General features: G+C 41.7%; 1 protein-coding gene across 1 annotated transcript in view; it reads left to right on the plus strand.

Moving 5' to 3' along the window:
* Window positions 1–24,625, plus strand: part of LOC121438964 (dystrophin-like) — a 689,483-nt gene that overhangs the window by 517,864 nt on the left and 146,994 nt on the right. Inside the window, 3 exon segments of the mRNA XM_041639468.1 lie at window positions 11,323–11,599; window positions 15,144–15,433; window positions 15,496–15,611. Coding sequence (XP_041495402.1) covers window positions 11,323–11,599; window positions 15,144–15,433; window positions 15,496–15,611 — 683 coding nt within the window.

Here is a 24,625-nt window from a genome sequence, read left to right on the forward strand (position 1 = left end):
TAAGAGTTACCATTACCACGGTGTCTCTTTACAGCAATAGAACCCTAAGACAAGGCCTTATCCCTGGTTATATGTTAGATTCTCCCAGAGAGCCTTAAAAATCCCAATGCCTAGGAACAGTTAAATTAGAATGTAAGAATATCTTGTTGGTGGTGTGGGGCATATTCCTCCTGTGAGGCTGGTGAGTTTAGGACTGCTATCTTCTTTCTTCTCTGTGTGCACATCCACTCAGTCGGGGGTCTTTTACTGTCAACTATATTAGAATTTCTTATTCCTCAGACACTAGTGCGGTTCCCTCAGAACCCCCTTATACTGCAGTAACCTTGTACCTGCTGGCCTAACTCCAGTTTGTCTTCTGATTCAGTCATCACAGCAATGCTGGAGTGAGAAAGCCATGTTTGTAGCCACACTCCTCCTTCTTTCGGAAGGTTCCCACACCTTTCAAGTGCAGATCAACTCTAGGTTTTTTTTCAGCAGTCCTGCCATATTTTCTTTTGTAAGTTCTGTGTTGCCATTCCCTCCTGAAGGCAAGTAGACCACCAAAGCTCTTGAAAAGAATTGAGTTTGTTTTCCTTTGCACCTATTCCTATTATCAGTTTGATTTTGATGTGACTTTTTGTGGGCTTAATAGGAGCTTTATAAGAACAATTGTCCAGTGATTGTTTAGTCTGCTTTTCCACCCCACAAGGTAAAACTGTGTTTTGCTGTCTATCTGACCCTCAGTGTCCAATCCATCGCTCTAGAAGGTGGCTTGGGCTGGGAAGCATTCAAAAAGAAACACGGTACACTCGACGTGGGTACCTGAAGACAGTATAATGAAAAACCTATGTCAAAGATCTGGGCAAGGTGGACATAAACAAGGAATGATAAAATTGTGCAAGGGTACAAAGGGAAGGAATGGCTTGGGGCACCTTCATAATGCTGGGCCTGAAGGGAAAGATTGCCCAATGAGGCTGCAAGTCAAAAAACCTAGATACTTCTAGGCCAGGGGTCGGCAGGAGGGAGCTGGAGAAATAAATACCTACCTATCACTTGCTCTCTTCCCTTTCATCTTCTTCCACGGGCCTTTCATCACTGTCTCCCACTGGTTGAAAGTGAGCGGAAATCAAAGGGCAAGAGAGCCTGATTCCCCAGAGGTTCAGCTTCCTAGGGGCGCTGAGCAGAGCAGAGTAGAGAATAGGGGAATAAGCCCAATCTCTTAGGCTATAGAACTAGCTTTTCGGAGGTGCAAGCAAAGTTTAAGTGATCCAAAGATGAATGTGATTTAGCTATGGGAATGTTTGCTGAATCACCTTCTTGACCCCTTCGTGTCTCATTCCCTTTTCCCTGATATTTCTACCAAGTTCACTTGTCTTTGCTCTCATCTATCAGCGAGCTTGCTTGTGAGCACACTAAAGGAAACACAGACGTTTTTCATGATAAGAGAGGCTCTGTCTGTGGCAGTGCAACAGAATAGCCAATCTCATAACTCTTAGGAACAGACTTGCTAATTCCAGCTCTTGCACCACCATGTTCTGGTTAGGAGGGCGAGGCAAAGAGCTCATTCATGGCAGGACCTGTAGTCAGGTTTTCAAATTGATTTTTTTCTCAACTTTGCATCCTTTTCTGGTCTGTGGTTCAAATCAAAACAAAACAACAGTCCTTTGTTTCTGTGGCCTGCCAGCACCAAGCGGGGTAGGCGCTTTGTCTGCGAGTTGCCCAACCAGCACGGAGGCCTGATCTTTCGGCGCCAGGAGACCCAGCATTGGGGTGAGTTTCTGGCCCACGGCGCCAGCCTGGGATGGGGAGCTCGGGGGTTTCTTGGCCCCCTGTCCTGCTTGGGCTCTCTGCTGCCTCTTTCTTCCTGGCCCACCCAGCTTCCGTCCAGAGCCCTCCCCACTTTGCCCCCACTGCCCTCTTTTGGTGCGTGGCATCGCCCAGCGCAGCATATCTGGGCGCTGGGTCCGAGTACCCGGGGCTCCCGGGCGGGCAGCAGTTCCTTTGTTTCTGTGGCCTGCCTGCACCAAGCGGGGTAGGCGCTTTGTCTGCGAGCTGCCCAACCAGCACGGAGGCCTGATCTTTCGGAGCCAGGAGACCCAGCATTGGGGTGAGTTTCTGGCCCACGGCGCCAGCCTGGGACGGGGAGCTCGGGGGTTTCTTGGCCCCCTGTCCTGCTTGGGCTCTCTGCAGGGCCTCTACTCCCCGGGTGCTGCCTCTTTCTTCCTGGCCCACCCAGCTTCCGTCCAGAGCCCTCCCCACTTCGCCCCCACTGCCCTCTTTTGGCGCGTGGCATCGCCCAGCCCAGCCTATCTGGGCGCTGAGTCCCAGTACCCGGGGCTCCCGGGGGGGGCAGCAGTTCCTTTTTTTCTGTGGCCTGCCTGCACCAAGTGGGGTAGGCGCTTTGTCTGCGAGCTGCCCAACCAGCACGGAGGCCTGATCTTTCGGCGCCAGGAGACCCAGCGTTGGGGTGAGTTTCTGGCCCACGGCGCCAGCCTGGGAAGGGGAGCTCGGGGGTTTCTTGGCCCCCTGTCCTGCTTGGGCTCTCTGCAGGGCCTCTACTCCCCGGGTGCTGCCTCTTTCTTCCTGGCCCACCCAGCTTCCGTCCAGAGCCCTCCCCACTTCGCCCCCACTGCCCTCTTTAGGCGCGTGGCATCGCCCAGCCCAACCTATCTGGGCGCAGGGTCCGAGTATCCGGGGCTCCCGGGCGGGCAGCAGTTCCTTTGTTTCTGTGGCCTGCCTGCACCAAGCGGGGTAGGCGCTTTGTCTGCGAGCTGCCCAACCAGCACGGAGGCCTGATCTTTCCGCGCCAGGAGACCCAGCGTTGGGGTGAGTTTCTGGCCCAAGGCGCCAGCCTGGGACGGGGAGCTCGGGGGTTTCTTGGCCCCCTGTCCTGCTTGGGCTCTCTGCAGGGCCTCTACTCCCCGGGTGCTGCCTCTTTCTTCCTGGCCCACCCAGCTTCCGTCCAGAGCCCTCCCCACTTCGCCCCCACTGCCTTCTTTTGGCGCGTGGCATCGCCCAGCCCAGCCTATCTGGGCGCTGAGTCCGAGTACCCGGGGCTCCCAGGGGGCAGCAGTTCCTTTGTTTCTGTGGCCTGCCTGCACCAAGCGGGGTAGGCGCTTTGTCTGCGAGCTGCCAAACCAGCACGGAGGCCTGATCTTTCGGCACCAGGAGACCCAGCATTGGGAGAGCCAACATTGGGGAGAGACAGCGTTTGGTAGGCAAGGAGACCTAATCCGGTAAAAGAAGATCCATAGGGAGCATTTGGAAGAAGAGATGGGCCGACGTCAAGGCAAGAATTCGCCCAACAAGCTGAAAAGCAACATGAAGCTACCAGAAACAAGCGACCTCACAACGGGAGGACAAGAACCCCTTAATCAAGAGGAAGGAGAAAAGATTGACTTCATGAAAGTGATTGACACCCTTAAACAGCATGTAAAAAACGCCCTTATAGAAATGGATGAGAAATATAACAGAAAGTTTGAAGAATTGAATAAATCAGTGAATGATACCCTAGAAAACCAAGGAAAAACAATCAAACAGATAATGGAAACAGTTCAAGACCTGAAAACTGAAATGGAGGCAAAGAAGAAAACACAAACAGAGGGCCGTCTGGACATGGAAAATCTAGGTAAACGAATAGAGACTACAGAAACAAGCATAACCAGCAGAATACAAGAGATAGAAGAAAGACTCTCGGATTCTGAAGATACCATAGAGAAAATAAACACACTGATCAAAGAAAACAGCAAGTCCAACAAACTCTCATCACAAAACATTCAGGAAATATGGGACACAATAAAAAGACCAAACCTAAGAATAATAGGAGTAGAAGAAGGAGAAGAAGGGCAGCTCAATGGTCCAGAAAATCTATTTAATAAAATTATAGAAGAAAACTTTCCCAACCTAAGGAAAGAATTTCCTATGAAGGTGCAAGAAGCATACAGAACACCGAATATGCTGGATCAAAAAAAAACATCCCCTCGCCATATAATTATCAAAACACAAAGCATACAGAATAAGGAAAGAATATTAAGAGCTGCAAAGGAAAAAGGACAAATTACTTATAAAGGTAAACCTATCAGACTTACACCTGACTTCTCCATGGAAACCATGAAAGCCAGAAGGTCCTGGATAGATGTACTGCACAAACTGAGAGACCATGGGTGCAAGCCCAGATTACTATACCCAGCCAAGCTTTCATTCACTATAAATGGAGAAAATAAAATTTTCCAGGATAAAAACAAATTTAAACAATACGCAGCCACAAATCCAGCCTTACAGAAAGTAATTGAAGGAAAATCACTAACCAAGGAGTCCAACAATGACCACAATAACTCAGACATCTAGAGACCCTTCACCAACACAAAACAAAGAAGGGAAACACACAAACTCTACGACTAAAAAAAAAATGACCGGAGTTAACAACCACTGGTCATTAATATCACTTAAGGTCAATGGACTCAACTCACCTATAAAAAGGCACAGGCTAAGAGATTGGATAAGAAAACAGGATCCAACATTCTGCTGTTTACAAGAAACACACCTCAACCACAAAGACAGGCACCTACTCAGAGTAAAGGGCTGGGAAAAGGCCTATCAAGCAAATGGACCTAAGAAACAGGCAGGTGTGGCCATACTAATCTCTAACAAAGTTGACTTTAAACTTAAATCAATCAGAAGAGATGGAGAGGGGCATTTTATACTCATAACAGGAACAGTTCATCAGGATGAAGTCTCAATCCTGAACATCTATGCCCCTAATATAAAAGCACCCACGTACATAAAAGAAACATTGCTAAAATTCAAGGCAGCCATCAAACCGCACACACTAATAGTAGGAGACTTCAACACTCCTCTCTCACCAATGGACAGGTCAATCAGACAGGAACCTAACAGAGAAATAAGAGAATTAGTGGAGGTAATGAATCAAATGGACTTAACAGACATCTATAGAACATTCCATCCAAATAGGAAAGAATATACCTTCTTCTCTGCAGCTCATGGAACCTTCTCGAAAATCGACCACATAGTCGGTAACAAAGCAAACATCCACAGTTACAAAAAAATATTAGTAACCACCTGTGTCTTATCAGATCACCATGGATTAAAGTTAGAATTCAACAATAATGCTACCCCCAGAAAGCATACAAAGTCATGGAAACTGAACAGTCAACTATTGAACCATAGCTGGATTAAGGAAGAAATAAAGAAAGAAATTAAAGTCTTCCTGGAATTCAATGAAAATAAAGAAACAACATACTCAAACTTATGGGACACTATGAAAGCAGTCCTAAGAGGAAAGTTCATAGCACTAAGTGCCCACTTAAAGAAAACAGAGAAAGCTCACATTGGAGACTTAACAGCCCACCTGAAAGCTCTAGAAAAAAAAGAAGCAGACTCACCTAGGAGGAGTAGAAGACTGGAAATAATCAAAATGAGGGCTGAAATCAACAAAATAGAAACACAGAAAACAATACAAAAAATCAATGAAACAAAAAGCTGGTTCCTGGAGAAAATCAACAAGATTGACAAACCACTATCCAAGCTAATCAAACGGCAGAGAGAGAATTTGCAAATTAATAAGATCAGAAATGAAAAGGGGGACATAACCACAGACACAGAGGAAATTCAGAGAATCATTAGATCTTACTACAAAAGCCTATATGCCACAAAATTGGAAAATGTAAAGGAAATGGATACTTTTTTAGATAAATATCATATACCAAAGTTAAATCAGGACCTGGTGAACAATCTAAATAGACCTGTTAGTCGCGAAGAATTAGAAGAGGTTATCAAAAACCTCCCTACCAAAAAAAGCCCAGGACCAGATGGTTTCAATGTGGAATTCTACCAGATCTTCCAAGAAGATCTAATACCTATACTCCTTAATGTATTCCACAAGATAGAAACAGAAGGGTCATTACCAAACTCCTTTTATGAAGCCACAATTACTCTGATACCAAAACCACTCAAAGACTCAACCAGGAAAGAGAACTACAGGCCAATCTCACTCATGAATATCGACGCAAAAATCCTCAACAAAATACTGGCAAATCGAATCCAAGAACACATCCGAAAAATTATCCATTATGATCAAGTAGGCTTCATTCCTGAGATGCAGGGCTGGTTCAACATACGAAAATCTATCAATGTAATCCAGCACATAAATAAACTGAAAGAAAAAAACCATATGATCATTTCATTAGATGCTGAAAAAGCATTTGACAAAATTCAACATCCATTTATGTTAAAAGTCTTGGAGAGATTAGGGATACAAGGGTCATACCTAAATATAATAAAAGCTATATACAGCAAGCCGACAGCTAACATCAAATTAAACGGAGAGAAACTCAAAGCCATCCCACTTAACTCAGGAACACGACAAGGCTGTCCACTCTCCCCATACCTCTTCAATATAGTGCTTGAAGTTCTAGCAATAGCAATAAGACAACATAATGGAATCAAGGGGATTCGAATTGGAAAGGAAGAAGTTAAACTTTCGTTATTTGCAGATGATATGATAGTGTACATAAGCGACCCCAAAAACTCCACCAAAGAACTCCTACAGCTGATAAACAGCTTTAGTAATGTGGCAGGATACAAGATCAACTCCAAAAAATCAGTCGCCCTCTTATACACAAAGGATATGGAAGCAGAGAGGGAAATCAGAGAAGCTTCACCATTCACAATAGCCAAAAACAGCATAAAATATCTTGGGGTAAATCTAACCAAGGAAGTGAAAGATCTATTTGACAACAACTTTAAGGCATTGAAGAAAGAAATTGAAGAGGATACCAAAAAATGGATGGACCTCCCTTGCTCTTGGATTGGGAGGATCAACATAGTAAAAATGGCAATTCTACCAAAGGCTATTTATAGATTCAATGCAATCCCCATCAAGATCCCATCAAAATTCTTCACAGATCTGGAGAGGACAATAATCAACTTTATATGGAAAAACAAAAAACCCAGGATAGCCAAAACAATCCTATACAATAAAGGATCTTCTGGAGGCATTACCATCCCTGACTTCAAACTCTATTACAGAGCTACAGTAATGAAAACAGTGTGGTACTGGCATAAAAACAGAGAAGTCGACCAATGGAATCGTATAGAAGACCCGGATTTTATCCCACAAACCTATGAACACCTGATTTTCGATAAAGGAGCTAAAAGTATAAAATGGAAGAAAGAAAGCATCTTCAACAAATGGTGCTGGCACAACTGGATGTCATCTTGTAGAAGAATGAAAATAGACCCTTATCTATCACCGTGCACAAAACTCAAGTCCAAATGGATTAAAGACCTCAATATCAGCCCGAACACACTGAACCTGATAGAAGAGAAAGTGGGAAGTACCCTACAGGAGCTGGGCACAGGAGATCGCTTCCTATGTATAACCCCAGAAGCACAGACATTAAGGGCAACATTGAATAAATGGGACCTACTTAAACTGAGAAGCTTCTGTAAAGCAAAGGACATAGTCAATAAGACACAAAGGCAACCTACTGACTGGGAGAAGATCTTCACCAACCCCACAAGAGACAAAGGTCTGATCTCCAAAATATATAGAGAACTCAAGAAACTAGACTTTAAAATGCTAATTAACCCAATTAAAAAATGGGGCACTGAACTGAACAGAGAATTCTCAGCAGAGGAAGTTCAAATGGCCAAAAGACACTTAAAGTCGTGCTCGACTTCCTTAGCAATCAGGGAAATGCAAATCAAAACAACTTTGAGATATCATCTTACACCTGTCAGAATGGCTAAAGTCAAAAACACCAAGGATAACCTTTGCTGGAGAGGCTGTGGAGGAACGGGTACCCTCATCCATTGCTGGTGGGAATGCCATCTTGTGCAACCACTGTGGAAGTCAGTGTTTCGGTTTCTCAGGAAATTCGGGATCAACTTACCCCTGGACCCAGCAATACCACTCTTGGGAATATACCCAAGAGATGCTCTATCATATGACAAAAGCATTTGTTCAGCTATGTTCATAGCAGTATTATTTGTAATAGCCAGAACCTGGAAACAACCTAGATGCCCTTCAATGGAAGAATGGATGAAGAAAGTATGGAATATATACACGCTAGAGTACTACGCTGCGGTAAAACACAATGACTTCTCGAATTTTGCAGGCAAATGGATGGAAATAGAAAACACTATCCTGAGTGAGGTGTCCCAGACCCAAAAAGATGAACATGGGATGTACTCGCTCATAATTGGTTTCTAGCCATAAATTAGGGCCACGGAGTCTACAATAGGTGAACCTAAAGAAGCTAAGTAAGAAGGTGAACCCAAGGAAAAACATATAGTTATCCTCTTGGCTAAGGGAAGTAGACCCAATTGCCGGGGAGAAAATTAGGATCTTGGGGGTGGGGTGGGATGGGGGTAAGGGGAGATGGGGAGAGAAAAGGTAGAAGGGAAGGAGGGGGGACTTGGGGAATCAGGAGAATTGGGATAAAGGAAAGGTGGATAGGGGAGCACGGAACCACAATTCTTAGTTAAGGGAACCACTTTAGGGTGAGCAAGAGATTTGACCCTAGAGGGGCTCCCAAGTGCCCAACATGAGGTTCCCAGTTAGTTCCTTGGGTAGCTGAGGATTGGGAACCTGAAATGACCCTATCTGAGAGCAATACTGACGAATATCTTGCATATCATCATAGAACCTTCATCTGGTGATGGATGGAGACAGAGACATTCATCTGGTGATGGATGGAGACAGAGACAGAAACCCACACTGGAGCACTGGACTGAGCTCCCAAGGTCCCAATGAGGAGCAGAAGGAGGGAGAACATGAGCAAAGAAGTCGGGACCACGAGGCATGCACCCACCCACTGAGACAGTGGAGCTGATCTACTGGGAGCTCACCAAGGCCAGCTGGACTGTGACCGAAAAAGCATGGGATAAAACCGGACTCTCTGAACATGGCGAACAATGAGGGCTGATGAGACGCCAAGGACAATGGCACGGGGTTTTGATCCTACTTAATGTGCTGGCTTTGTGGAAGCCTAGCCAGTTTGGATGTTCACCTTCCTAGATATGGACGGAGGGGGGAGGACCTAGGACTTACCACAGGGCAGGGAACCTGGACTGCTCTGTGGACTGGAGAGGGAGGGGGAGAGGAGTGGGGGGAGGGGTAGAAGGGTGGGAGGAGGGGGAGAAGGGTGGGAGGAGGGGGAGGGAAATGGGAGGCTGGGAGGAGGTGGAAACTTGTTTTTTGTTTATGTTTTTTTTCTTCTTTTCTTAATAAAAAAATTATTAAAAAAAGTGTAATATATAATTTAGAAGTACAGGTTAGTAGATAGTCATCTATAATAGTCAAGCTTGTTGTCATGTTAGGTTTTCTAGATGTACAGAGATAAATTTCAGATGGATAGGTATTTTCAAATATTTCAAGGATGTACAAAATATGGTATTTAAACTGTTTTAAGAACTTAGTACTTTTCATGACAACGAGATATATCTGCTCCTGGCAGCACCAATGTACCAAGAAGATGATAGCCATTGAAGAGGTTCCTAGTGGAGTCTGCTAGCCATTTGGGCAAGAAACTGTTCTTTCCTCGATTGCTTGATGGTATGCTGTATAAACTGCACATTTAGGACCTACATAAAAATGACTGTTGAACTTGCCTAAAGAAGGTGAGACAATCCTTCAGAGTTCCTGCTTCATGAGAGAATCTGCCAGACATTCTGCATGATACAGAAGAAAGTGATTGACATAGTACCAAAATATGCAGAACTGTCCTTGAAATTTCCTGCTTCATGGGAAAGCCTGCCAGATACTATGGTCCTATAGGCTAAAAATGTATGCCCCAATGTTACAGAAGCACTTTGGGTGACTTTTCAGGCAGCAAGATGTCTCTGTCAATTCTAGAGTTTTGGAAGTTACTTACATCCTGTTTACTTAAGTAATAATATATCCTTCTGGATTCTTTGATAGAGTTAAAGAAAGATAATTATAATTATAAAAGACAAATTAGATATAAGACTTTAGAATCATAAAGATAGGATAGATGATAGAGTATTTTCCTTAGTTTGCCAAATGTGAATGGACTAAATATTATAACTATAATTCTTGCTTGGTTATTGTTTTGTTTTATGTAATTATACTATGTTGAAGTTAAAACCTTCTGTTTTTTTTAGACAGAAAAGGGGAAGTGCTATGGGAATCCCCTCCATATGTTGTGAATATGTTTTATTATCATTGGTTAATAAAGAAGCTGTTTTGGCCTGTGACAGAGCAGAATAGATCTAGGCAGGAAAAAACTGAATGGTGGGAGAAGAAGGCAGAGTCAGAGAGACACCATGCAGCTGCCAAAGGAGACAGATGTCCCAAAACCTTACCAGTAAACCACGAGTCTTGTGGTAACCTATAAAATAATAGTATGGGGAAATTTAAGATGTAAGAACTAGATAGATTTATGCTTAAGCTATGGCCAAACAGTATTGCAATTAATACAGTTTCTGTGTGATTATTTTGGGTCTCGGCAGCTGGGAAACGAAAGAACAGTCTCTGTCTACAAGACACATTGGACATAGTATTGCCTGAGGTTGTAAGCTTTCCAATGTAGGTTCTGTGACTCAAACTCAAGTCCTTTACAAGAATAGTATATGCTGATAGTCACTGAACCAACCCTATATCTCCAGGTACTTGGTGGTTTTGTTTCCTAAAACATTTTTGATCTTTGTCCTGGGGGGACAGATCAAATTTGTAAAAAGTTTCATATCTTGCCTTTAAGATTTACTATGTGGAACCAGATATTTCCTGATAATTGTCAAGCTCTATGTAAGTATTCCCTCAGTTCCATGTGAGTAAAGAGGCTATCCAGTTTCATTGATAGGACAGGCAGTGTTCTTGTATTAGACACTGTTCTTTTTTATTCTTTTATTTGAGTCTTTCTCTGGAAGTTTTCTCATGTATAAGCTGAGTCATCCTCAGTTGAATACTGGAGACTTTTAGATTTCACTCCAAGGAACTGCTGGAGCAGTGGGTTTGTGTAGAACGGTAGGGATGGGCCTCTGTTCTGAAGAGCCTGGAGGTAAAAATTATCAAGGCAAAGGCCTATTTTAAGAGATACCAAGTGAAACCTTAAAAGTGATGAGAGAGTAAAATGGATTACTATGCTCCAAAAAACTTGGTAATCTAGTACAAGAATAATACATATCCAAACATAGTGTGTGTAACTAACAGAGATTTAATCTGCTGAGTTGTTTATAGCCATATATACAAGGATTTGATACTCTGCACAACATATGCACATAAACTACCAAAATATGGTGCGAAAACTGTCTTAACAAGTGATGATATAGGCTGTTGTAGAGCCTGCTGCTGAACTGCAGGCTTCTCAGTAGGTTTGGCATGGACAAGGTCTATGGAGGCCAAGTGGAGATTACTGGAGATGAACACAATGTGGGAAGTATTGACAGTTCATCTGAGGCCTTTACTTGTTGTTTGGATACAGGCTTTGCCAGAACTATAATTGGAAATAAAAATTTGGTGTCCCGAATGGAACTCTGGATGAAGGCTTCTCTAGCCCTCACTGTGCCAAATGACTCCCAGGTTATCACTCTGGAAACAAGGAGTACAATGCAAAAGCACTTCAGAAGTGTATCATGGGTGAGAATATTGCAGGCCACATGAGTTGTCAATGGAATGAAGATGCTTCCTAAGAAACAATTCTCTCTGTATATGAACAGCAGCAGCATAACTCAAGACATGGAGAAAGTGCATGGGAATGCTCATGCTTCTATAGGAGAGAATACAGTCTGTGAGCAGGGACTAAGAAGTGGTAGAATTGTCCCCAAATGTCCCTTGTTCAAAAGTACTGGGTAGATCAAAAGAAGGCAGGTTTCTTGACAGCTCAGGAGTGGGATGCTGAGAACTTAAGCAATTTTCCATAAAGACAATAAGTGTAGCGATCAAGCCATAAAAATGAAACAAAACATCCTGCAATGTTAGACTTCTTTGTCTAGGAAGCCTTTTTGTACTCTTTCCTGCAAAGTCTTGTCTTCTCAGTCTCTCTCAGCCCCTAGCTCCATCTCTTAGACTCAGGGAGTCTGCTAAATCTTTGTATGCTTCTGGGCTGTGCCATAGTATATGACCTGGGAGGTTACAGGACTCACCTACCTGTAACCTACCCATCAGGCTTGATTGTTCTTGATAATCAGCACCTTGATGATCACTTGTTTCAGAGATATTCTAAAATTTTCTGGTTGTTTAGGGTTAGACTGCAATGTATTCTTTGTTATTCCATCTTGGCTAGAGAGAAGTCTATTGTTAATATTTTGACATAAAATGGTATGTTAAGATAAATTCACTGTTCATACCTGGAAAATATATCTTGCTATCCTAGTATATTTGTGAGGCATAAATCAATGTGTGGAGTGTACTGTATTATTTACAGTTTCCACTTTTGTGTGTTTTGATGTCTAATTAGAAATATACAACTGTTTGAATCAGATAAATATGGGAGAATTAAAAGATAACAGAGGATGGTCATAGTATAGTTACAAAGGATATGGCAAATATAAAATGACGAGAAAATAGGTGGGGCAATGGTAAGGACAAGCAAGGTTAAGATGTGGAGGAATAATGGAGATAAAAATGGAGAGGCAGATGATCATCCTCAGGGGACATCTTTTCTGCGATACTTTGTTCTTATGATAGAGGCATTACCTTTATTCTTAGCCTCACTCTTTTTGTGTGTACCTTATCATTCACTTCCAAATACCTCTTTCCTATGTGTATTTAAGGGCATGTAACCCTAAATAAAGGACATGATAAATAAAAAAAAAAAACAAAACAACAATAATAACGGTGATAATAATACGGAAAAATTGTGACATAGCTTAGTGGCAATTATGGGTTCAATTCCCCATGCCACACAAAATTAAGAATAATGTAAAACAACTACTCTAAATAAATCATATGTACACATATGTATGTGTGTGTGTGCGCACACACACACACACACATATATACAAAATAGCACTATGTAATTTACACATGGAATGAAATGAAGATCAGGCAACTCTGTGCTTTTAAAAAAATACCTTTACTTATTAATCAAAACTCTTAATATGGCTGAAATCAACAACAAAACAGTGTGATGCCCATGTCATTCCTTAATAATACTTTCAGTATTTTCTAAAATGGTATCAAGATTTGGAAGCAGTGCTTAAGTGCTTATAACTCAAGTCTAAAAAGGACTTAATGCTATATTTTTGAGAATTGCCATCTGTCAAATTTTTAAAAATTCTGAATAGTGATTCTGTTTTCCATTCTTTTTCTTTTCCCTGACAATTCATTCTTAGTAGTTCTCTAATTGGATAGTGGGAAAATAGACTTTCACATTTAGAGTTTAGAGAAACAGCAGAATTCCTGAATATTGAGCAGTTCACTAGAATGTTAAACCAGCAAGCAGGCAACAAAACACAAAGAAAAAGGACTGACAGTGAGCCTCATCACACAGGGGTTGCAGATCTTTAGGCGATTGATTTCTAATATTTACAAGTGTCCGTGCTGTGCTGTTTGTATCTTCTCCTTACAGTAAACAATATTTAAGTGATATCCAGCATCGACATAACGATTACTCTGAATGATTTACCGCAAAAGCTACTACTTTCTCATCAAAGGCAACTAATCCCTCCACCCCAGAGAAAGATAGAGGAGGCAGACCTGGAATCTACTTCTAGACTAGGGACACCCTCACCCCAAAATAAGTCTGAGTATGCCCTCCCCTGGCCGCACCAGCAGCACCCCTTCAATTCACTAGCTCAAGCTGCTACAATACTGCAAAGGCAGCCCTAGTCTTTGAAGGGAAATGCCAGAAGTACCATGTTTGTTTTAAAATAGCAACACCCATCTTACCTACAGGCACATAGTTTTAGTGATAACGTCAATATTTTTATCTGTTTTGTCAAAGGTAATAAAGAAACCTCAAATTTCATTTCTCCTTTCTGCCTCCTTGCTGTGTTGTGGCATACCAAGATGCAGAAATTGATGCTGCCGGTCCTTTCAGTTCAAAGAATCTAAGTAAAAATGTAGAGGGGGAGGCAAGAAGATTTTTAAAATAATAAAAAAGAATGCATTTAAAGTGTAGACTTAAGTAGATGAACTCACCAGAAGAGCGAAAAACAAATGGTTGAAAGATAAAAAGAAAACGGCCAAGAAAGGAACAAAGAGAAACAATGAAAACACAGAGTAACTCCTCCGAGTCTAAAATATGAAGATATGGAGATTGTGGAAAATTCTTGTGCTAATGAAGGCTTTCTTTTGTTGGGAATGTTTCCAAGCTCAAAACAGTTGTGTGTAGTTAATCTGTACCTTCTTCCTATTGCAGCTTCGGATACGAGTCGCACTGGGCCATCAGGCCTAATGTCTTTTCCAATCCAGTGCTATACTGGAAAAGCTATCCTTTCAGAATTTTCCTAATACTTCAAGACAAACCACTGTCCTGTGAATCTGTATCGGTGCCTCTGCAACTTCAGTGTGCTCAGTGTTTGATTTGGTAGATCCAGGTTGGGGCCCTGGTTTTTTTTTTTCTTCCATTTCTAAGAACTCAGTAGATGATGGTGGAACTGTTGTTAGTCCTGGACATACATTTTGAGAACCAATGCTGTTTCACCAACAGAAACGTTTCTTAAGGATCCAGTGTAGCCAGGCATCGTAATGCACACCTTTAATGCTAGCACTCAGGAGAAAAAAAGCAGGCGGCTCTCTGTGTGTTCGGGGCCAGCGTGGTCTACGAAGTGAATTCCCAGACAGTGAGAACTATGTGAGAGACCCCATCTCATTTTTAAAAAAATAATTCAGTAGGTTAAGTTTGGATTTCATGTTTTTCTGCCCCATCCCTTTAATTTTCTACTGATGGAGGGGTGGAGGAGTGAGGTGAATACGTTCTCATGTGATAATTATTTTTTTCTTTCATTTTCTAAAAGGAAAACTCCAAGCCCACACACTAATTATCTGTGATGAGGTCATTTGCACCTAGGTCATTTATTTAGGCAACAAGTTTTCTTGCCAGAGGATTTTTAAGGGGATGCTGGCAAGAGGACGTGTGGCTTCCAGGTTCCTGGGTCTACCTTCAACTCCTTTCGGTCTTTGTTCATATCCTTCTTAGTTTCTTTTCGTTCTCTCTTTTTCTATTCTGTTTTGAAAGCGCTCACAGTCCCTGGCTGTCCAGGTTCCCAGGTCCTTAGGTGGGGGCGGAGCCCTGCGCGGCCCCGCCCCGTCTGAGCACAGCTCCCCCCCACCTCCCCTCCCCGTCCGGCCCGCCCGCCAGCCCGCCAGCCAGCCGGGCTCCTCCGCAGTGCTTTCGGCTGCGAGCCTGGGCGGCGGCGCTCGACTTTTGGGGAGCCCGGCGGCTTGGGCAAGCTTACTCCTCCACGCTAAACTCCCGCCTCTATCTGTCTGTGAAACCCTTACAACCATGAGGGAACAGCTCAAAGGGTAAGTGGTTCGTGCCCCCCGACCCCCTCCTGTCCCCTCAATTCGTGCACTTGTGGCACGAGCTGCTGCCAGGAGAAGGCAAAACTTGGACCAGAGGCGGTGGTGGCTGGTGGTGGCTGGTATAGGCTAGACCCAGACGTCGGGGTAGCTCTCCCACCCGTCTTGGGAGCCTCTGCAGGTGCGTCCCCCAGGCTTCCACCCCGGCGCCAGTGCTCGCTACTCAGCTCCTTCCTGGCTGCTGGGACAGGCTCGGAGAACTAAAGCAGATTTCTCCCTTTGCCCAGAGAGGGACAGACCGCTCCTCCCGTGGGGATCGGGCTCCGGGAGCTTTTTGCTCCTTTCCGGAGCTGCCGGTGTGGACATGAACTAGGCGGGCTGTTCCCCCAAATCGCCTTTGGACCTGGCAGGAGGAAGGGGCGCACGCGGTTCTACCTTGCATTGCACTGCTAAGTGCCAAAAGGTCAACTTTCTGCCTGATTTCTTCCGAGGATTCCAACTGACATTTCCCTCGCTGTGTTTTCTCCTGTGCTTATTCCATGCTTCAGGACTTGGAGAAATAAAGAAAACAAGAACAATTAAAGCCTAGAAAGTCAAGGGATTGACCGAGAGAAGAAAGAGAGAGGCTTGAGAGGGTTGGGGTTTTTATTTAATTACTATTATAATTATTTGTTTATTTCTTGGACTTCTGTTGAGGTTCAGAGTGGAGTCATTTCATGGCGACTTTTCTGCTTCTCTAGGGTGTCTATAAGCAAAGTTTGTCATTCTTAATCTTATCACAATGGAAAGGGCAAGACAATGCTTATCTCAATTAATTTGAAGTTAAGTTTGAAACTGAAATTGAAGGGGTTTAATTGTCTAAGGGAGCGCAGTGTTATTATAAACTGATTTAATATCAAAGAAAAATCCATCTTCTGGTTTAAGTAACAAACTAGTCTTTAAGTGAAATCTACATTCTTTTTTTCTCTACCAATATGCTCTTCCTCGGCCCTGAGCTTACTCCCCCTGTCTGTCCTTGTCACCCCATCATCTTTTTTTGCCTAGATATTTTTATTTCCTTGTCCTAAACCTTCTAGAGAGGATACCCTTGCTTCTAAAGAAGCGAGAGGAGCAAATGAGACAACTCAGTTATATGAAAGGTTACTGACCCTTGAGCACCGTGGAATTGTTTTCCGTTGTCATTGTTTGATCTTTTGCTGGCCACGACCCTGAAGTGAAATTACCTTGGCCAACGTTGAGGGTGGGTGGGAGGTAAACCCTGAAAAGCAAATAGAACTGGGAGGACAAGTAACAGCTGGAACAGCCACCAAGGCCATCATCTTTGCCCTGAGTTGAACCAAACAGAATAAAATGTTAAATATCTCTGAGAACAAGAAATGGGAACCAGAATAGTATGTCTGATGCTCAGATTGATGCATAGCCACTGAAGTCCCTTCCCCACAGTAGCAGAAACTTCTAAATATATTTCCCATCCCACCCTACCCTGCCAGTATTCCAGCCACTAGCCAAGTTCAACAATTCAACATACAAATGCCAAGGTTCCTCTAGAAAGAGGCTGGTCTCCAGATTAAAGGGGGAAGCGCTCTCTCTCTCTCTCTCTCTCTCTCTCTCCCTCCCTCTCTCCCTAGCTCTCCCTCTCTGTGTGTGTGTATGTGTGTCAGTGTGCTCTAGATTATATATGAAGCCAACCCTAATCCTCCTCAAAACACAAGAGAAGGCTACTTTTTTTTTTACAATGGTGCATAGTGATTGTTCATCCCTGGGAAATAGTGGAAAGAATATAGAATATTTTCAGTACCAAATAACAGTGGTTGCAAAAGAAATCTTACTTTAATTAGGTGACTGCCATTTCCTCAGTGAATGCCTTAGATATTTGTTACTTTTATGTGTCTAATGTTTGTTTTTAAGAAACTACAAAAGCAATTCCAATAAGTCTGATTATTTTAGCACTGACAGCAGTAACAGCTCCAAGGCAGTTGTAATAACCTTGTACACTACTTGAAACTAAAAAAGGTGAAAGAAAATGTAAATTCTTCGGTAGGAAATTAGGTCAACCCTATGCTTAGTAGAGTAATGCTTTCATTTCTGATTATTGACAAGTAGGTGTTGCTAGGATCTTTTGTCATAGCCAGTGATTTAGTATTTTAATTTCTATCACAGCGTCAAATAAAAGGAAACGAGAGATTCTTTGTGGTTTGTACACGTATGCTGGGGGTTGGCAGGTCGGGGATTGCTCAGAGAGGTGTAGCTGACACGTAAGTTTGGAATCTGTGGGGCCCAAATCAATAGCAGGTTTCAAAGATTTCAGAAAGGTTTGCAGGGTTGTGGGTGTCGTCAGTGTCAGTGTTAATGTCCAGAAAGACTTGTGGTCTATATTGAACACCCTTGTTCTCAGGAAGGCTGAACAAAGATGTACTCAATAACTTGGGAGCAGGTTTCAGAATATCCTCTTTTGTTGGAAATGGTATATATATATATATATATATATATATATATATATATATATATATATATGGGCAGTGTTTTCCTGGATGTGTAAAGAGAAGGCCATATTTTACTATATATCTGTATATTCCAGGTAAATGTGAGTTACTCATCTTGAAGAAGGTGAGAATTTTCTGTTGTTTTTCTTTAAAGACAGTCGCAGGGTAACAAACTGTAAAATCCAAACTGATTACCTCTACCTCCCCCCAAATTAGTGTGTCCTTCAAGACAGAGTATAGACCTGAGCGAGGCAAATGTGTGTTTACTGTTGTCTTTCTGTCTTTTGAGGGAAGAGGTTTACTGTGTCCCTATAGGGCTTTTTACCCCAGATACAAAATTCTCACATGGACGGAAGTGAATATTTGGTTCTTATCCCTCAATTTGATGTTCATTCAGCAACGTAGCCGAACATATTAGTGTTAAATGTTGACGTGATTATCTTTCTGGTTTTGAGGACTGATCGTACCTCTTATTCCTCTTTCCTCCACATTTCCTTCTCTCAGTGCTGCCTTGCAGTTGAGGTGAAGCTAAGACTGCACAGGTGAAATCTAAATCTGTTTTTCTAGTTACTTTGTGTTGTTGAAAAGGGAAGGTTTGTTTGTTGAAGGGGGTGGGGAGATTAAAAGGTTGATTTGGGGAGTTATTTGAGGAGTTCGGTTCGCTATTTTATTCCAGTACTCTGGAATCTCAGGTAGGTGGGAGAATAGTACCTACGGGAGAAATCAGGAAGGGTGGGATGGGGCCGGCGGTGTCTACCGTCTTCTCTCAAAGGGAATTCCAATTTTGTTGAGCACTGATGCAGTAAAATATAATTTCTAACACCTTTTTCATAATTTTTAGCCTGCCCTATGACTGTCATTAAAAGACGAGACGTGTAGGTGTGTTGATAACACGAGCTTGCTCCCTGTCTTGTTTGGTTTATTCGTCCGGACATGGAGCATGGAGGATAGATACATAAGCTCCCGCTAGCACTCTCTCTCTCTCTTTGGAGTTCTGCTGCAAGCTCTGCACAGTTCTCATTCCTTTAAGAACTCCATTTACTCCAAGTTTATTTCATTGCCCTGTTTCTCTTATGTCAAATCAGTTTCTGATGGTTGCTTTTCAGAGTGGTGGTGTGTCCGTGCCTGGTCAGGTTTATCAGCTTAGCCAGACAGTTTCCTGCAGGTCCATTAAATATGTCATAGCCAACCCAATGTCCTGGAAACGGGACATTGTTATTGCACCGTGTGTCTAGTAAGGTTCATCTGTGTGGACATTTCCATCTTTCCCTTTTCTCTCTCACTAGTGCTTACATCTCTATGGGCTTTGGAAGGGGAAGAAGCTGGAATTCAGGATGGAGCCCTTGTCTATGGAATTGGGAGACACAGTCACTTTTGAGCTACAAATCACTCGAGAACAAGCAACACTTTTTCCATCAAGCTGCAAGCTGCAGCCTCCTTGTGCTGTGCATATAAAGTACCAGTCCCGCCCACTCCTTCTCGACATCATAAACCAGCGTGGTCATGGGCTTTCCCAAACCTTCCTAAAGTGTCTTCCGCCTCCCTTGCTCTTTTTACTCCCCATGACTTCCATGTCACTCTGTTACATGCCCTCAGCTGATAGCCCTGATTGACACACTTCACATGTGAATTTTCTCCGCAGAACAGGGAAACAAAAAATGGACACACTTGGAAGGCAGTGAGAGCCATTCACAAGTGAACATTTTCTTGCGAAATGATTCTAGTAGCCTTCACAGCTCAATGATTGAACTGTAAATCGCAGAGGAAGGATGTTCTTTGAAGTTGTGCTGTTTGGCCAATTTCCATATGTCTTTAAGATATTTATGATTATATTTATCAAACTACTTGAAGTGTTTCTCGTTTTGGCTTCTTTTTAAGCAAATAGAGTTTCTGCTCTCTGGGAAGGATCATTTTTAAGCTTCCACATCTTCTATTGTAAAGAATGGTAACTCGGGGACCACATGGTAGCAAATTGCCTGTATTCAGATGTGCCGGTTCTCAATGTCAGTTAATCCTTTGCCTCTTTGCCAGGTGAGTCCACTTGCCTCAAATTACACCACCTCTGCACTGGAAAGCCCAAAGTTCAAAATCTCTACTGAGTTCATTTGACATTATTGCTTCCCCAAGCTCCTCCTTTTGTATGAGGGGCCTCTGTCCTTTCTGGTCCCCTTGACATGCCCAGATTTAAGCTCTTTCTTTCCTTTCTGGTCCCCACATTTCCCATTAAAAGATTATAAATAGGCTCGGCATATGAATGCTGAAATAATTGTTCCAGGCTGCATTTTAGTCGATCAGAGTTTACCATGTAATCTCTGAAAACAGGAAATACAATCCTCTGGTGATTCATGTAGATGGGCCAAAGTAAGGTAAAGTATATGTAGTTATCTCTCCTGGGTTTGTTCATGTAATTGAAAGAGAAACAAAGGTGTTTTGTTCCTTTTCTGGCAGGAGCTCATAGCAGGCAACCACACTTTAAGAAATGGAGAAGTGTGAATGCTTCATTGAGGTCTAAGTAGATCTAGGAGGAAGCGAGGTGCTCTGTGGAGTGCTGAGTCTAAAGGCGTTTAAAAAGTAATGGAAAGGAGGGAGTATGATGGGATGGATATATTAGCTTGGGGCTGGATATGCCTTAAGGTGAAATGGAATACAGTTGTCACCGATATGAGCTCTGACCATGGAAAAGAAAGAGTAATGGAACGAGGGCCAAGGAAACGAAGAAGAAATCAGGTGATTTGTAATGATGGAACTGACAGAGCTGAGTGACAATTGTCATTTTCCTTTCTGTGTGTGTTCACGGTTGGAGAAATGAGGCAATCCTGACCTATTATATAACAAGGTCAATGTCAAATTTGTCAAAAACAGTAGTGCATTCAATGTGTGGGTGTGAAAAAGAAACAGATTCTAGAGCTAATCATGTTAGTATTGCTCTTTCGCTTCGAAAACAAAGGAGCCTTTCTGCACGCAAGATGATCTGAAGTACTCTGCAAGTCCTTGGAAGTAGCAAGTCTTTAGGTAAGGATGCGGGGAGCCACGTTTCCTTCAGGTTAAATGGCAGTTTACTTTAAGGGTACTGTGTAGCATGCAAGCTGTTTGTTGTGTAAACATATCAGGAGATTGCTTCGGGGTTAAGCAGCTGCACCTTTCTAGTTGTAGCTGGCTAGCAGACACTCTCATCTTCAAAAATAACTTCCCAGTATCACTGATTCTTTCAAATTCAGTAGACTTAAAGGTCAGTAGTAGTTTTGTTTGCAGCCTAGGAGAATGGAAAAGCGCTTTCAATTTGTGGCATTTTTACCATCAAGAAAACTGTTTCAAGTTACTTCTGTCGATTTCTTCCTTGTGAAACAGCAGTGATAGCTTTTGCTAAGGTACAGATGTTATGTAAAGTGGTTTCTGCCCCCTTTCCAGGGCTCACAATGCCTACAGCTTCTCAGGTCATCGCTGTGATCTTTTCAGTGATTTCTCTATGTTGGTTTATTGGATTTTTATTTGAAAGTCTGACAGGTTCTAAATTTATGAATTTAAACCTTCATACTTTGTATTTTTAAAAGATTTTTCATTACTATTTATTTTGCATGTGTGAGCATTTTGCCTGAATGTATCTCTGTGCAGCTTGTGTGTGCATGCTACCTGAAGAGCACAGAAAAGCATGTGTGATCCTCTGGAACTGGAGTTACAGACATTTGTGAGCCATCATGTTGGGTGCTGGGAATCCAAACAGGGTCCTCTGAAATGTCACCCAGTGCTCTTAAATGTCGAGCCATCTCTTCAGCCTGATATACAGCATATATCAATATAGAAATGATACCCCTCTCGAGTACTTGATTATTTATTCTTTCTGTTTGACTTTGTGAGGATTAATCTAAAACTGAATTCTCTGATGTGGCTGTATTAGTTAGTTATTATGTTGTTTGGCTTAAGAAACATGCATTCTTTACTTTCAGCTCTGCTTTTACTTGAAATTATAAGCTAGTAATGCTGAAGACTTAAGTTAATGTGGCCACTGGGTATGGTGATTAGTGCACAAATTTAATCCCAGCACTCGAGAGGCAGAAGCTGGCAGGTGTCTGAGAGTTGGAGGCCAGCCTGGTCTACAGTTCTTTCCAGGCCAGTGAAGGCTACACAGTGAAACCCCTTGTCTTAGTAAACAAAGCAAGGAAACAAAACACTTACAAAAAGCAAAATGAAGTTAATGTGATAAACCCCCCGGGAATCAGAGCTTTCATATGCTTTTTTACATATAAATTGTGTCTATGAATGTAGAGCTCGTAGTGGGGGTCGGATAGAAATCCCCCCTATGAAATGTCTGCCGTGCTTCTCACTGGATGATGAATTGCAGCTCTAGAAGCATTAAGAAATAAATGAGATATCATCAACCACAGAACAACCTTTAAAAAAGCATTTTGCTGGGCTTGATAAAACATACATTTCAAGAACTCTCTAAGGGACAGAGTCTCTAACACACTCTAAGGCAGGCAGATCTCTGTGGAATAAAAGCCAGCCTGGTCTACATAGTGAGATTCAGGCCATCCAGAACTACTTAGTGACTTATCTCAAAATAAATTTAAAAAATATATATATAAGTGATCAGAATTTCTTCCAAGAAGTCTGGAAAATGCAAATAAAAAACAACAGAAGAACCAAATATCAGCCGTTATTCTACTAGCCAGAAATATCCAAAACATTTAAAGTAATATTACGTCATTTCAGTGTAGTTATGTGTATAAATTTAAAGTAAATAAATAAAATTAAGATCAGTTCATCTTTAAGCACTACATTTTCAGGCCCATAATGATTTCAAATTATTATGTTGGATTGTTTGTGCCACATGTAGAGAACTTGAATGTCACATCATGTGTAATTTAGAGGGCCCACATACAACTCTACTTGAGTTACCATGAACTTTAGTTGTAATATTATAATTAAAAATCAATTATAGAATTAACATATTAATTATAGAATAATTATAAACACATATATTAAAATATAAATATATATAAATATAGAATTTACATATTTAATAGTTTAAAAATGTGGATAAACTTTTAAAAGACAAATAATTTATTAATTACTGCTTAGAATTAACTAGTATTTACTAAACTAGCTTTAAAAAGTTAAAAACAAGTTTATTGGACTGGACTTGTAGTTTAGTAGTAGACTATATTCATATTATCTGTGAAGCCTTTGGTTGGATCCCCACTACCCCACACACATATAAACATATTTCTGTATTTTTGTGTGAATGATTCAGTATTAAAAACCTTTTTATGTTAAAGTAGCACATGGTAGCCATATTTACATTTGATTACATATTCTTTTCTATCACTTTTATTCTGTAATGAGATATTACAAACATGGTTGACTAATATAGATATAAATATAGATATTTATGTATTTATGTGACTAATATAGATAAGATATAATAAAATATATACATTTTATATTAATGTTTTCTCAGTAGCCTGAACAGTTGATAAATCCATACTTCATATTTAGTATTACTTTTGACCTTGGGCTAGTTATTCCACTTTGGAAGGCAACACCATTTTATACTTGCAGGTGATTTTGCAGTTTATGCATTGTAAAGTTTCTCTTTTATTAAATCAACTTTATTCAGGCGTGATTTGCATATAATTTAGAATGCAGCTCTATAACTCTATATTCAATTCTAAACGCCTGTGAAATTGTTTTCTTTCGAGCCTAATAACAAACATCTTACTAATGAACTAAGTGTTGATATTTGTTTTTCAGCTTTTAGAGTTAGTACTTTCAAGACTTTTCTTTCACAGTAAACCATCTCTTTACCTGAATGATTATGCATCAAATAATATCTTCCATTTATTGTGGGCCTACACATCTATATCATGCTCACATGACACTCCAGCAGTTTACCTGCATGGCAGATGGTATTAACATTCAACACTTCTTAAAATGTTGAATTCAGGCTCAGAGGCGTAGTCATCGGGAGTGCACAAACATTTGGGACTGTATTAGCAGTTGACCAAGGTGTTATGTTAGTGAATTCCCTGATCTCATGCTATTATTCTCTTAGTAAAATATGGCCATATTGATTAGTGCATACCTCTTATAAATACATACACATTTTCAGTTGTACATAAGGACAGATTACATGAATAAAACTTTTTGAACGAATCATGGTGTTTCTGAAAATGATAAGATATATTCCTAGACATCAGGTATTCTTTTTACCCATGGAATGATCAATTTCGATGGTTTTGCCTTCGGCACTGGCGGTGTGTTATATACTTAATGCCAACATTGCCCCTCCCCTTCTCACAGATTATAATGTCTGTCTTATTGGCTTATATTTTTCCTTCTTCGAGAGCTATCCCTCTAGTTCTCAGTTATTGCTTTGACCTCGATAGAATCCCTCAAAGTCTCCAGATGTAGTCCAGTCCTGAGAGGACAAGTGCTTGTGTAGACTTCTGTGCCACATGTTTTAGACCACATCTAGCCTTCCCTCCCAAGCAAGCCTGAACTACACGTCTGTGGTGACATCGTGAAAATGCCAAAACTGTCTTTACGCTTCTGTACCCTAATTCCAAACATCTTACAGTGGTTCTCCATACACATGCAGTGTTACATGTTCCCCAATACACCCACTTTTAAGGAAGTTTCCATTTTCTCATTGTTCAGCATCCCAAGAAGGTTCAACATACATCTGTGTACCATGTATCGCCATTAAAACACT

This window comes from Microtus oregoni, unplaced genomic scaffold (genome assembly GCF_018167655.1).
Source record: "Microtus oregoni isolate MIOR12 unplaced genomic scaffold, Mior012 000059F_ref0000304, whole genome shotgun sequence".
Taxonomy (NCBI): Eukaryota; Metazoa; Chordata; class Mammalia; order Rodentia; family Cricetidae; genus Microtus; species Microtus oregoni.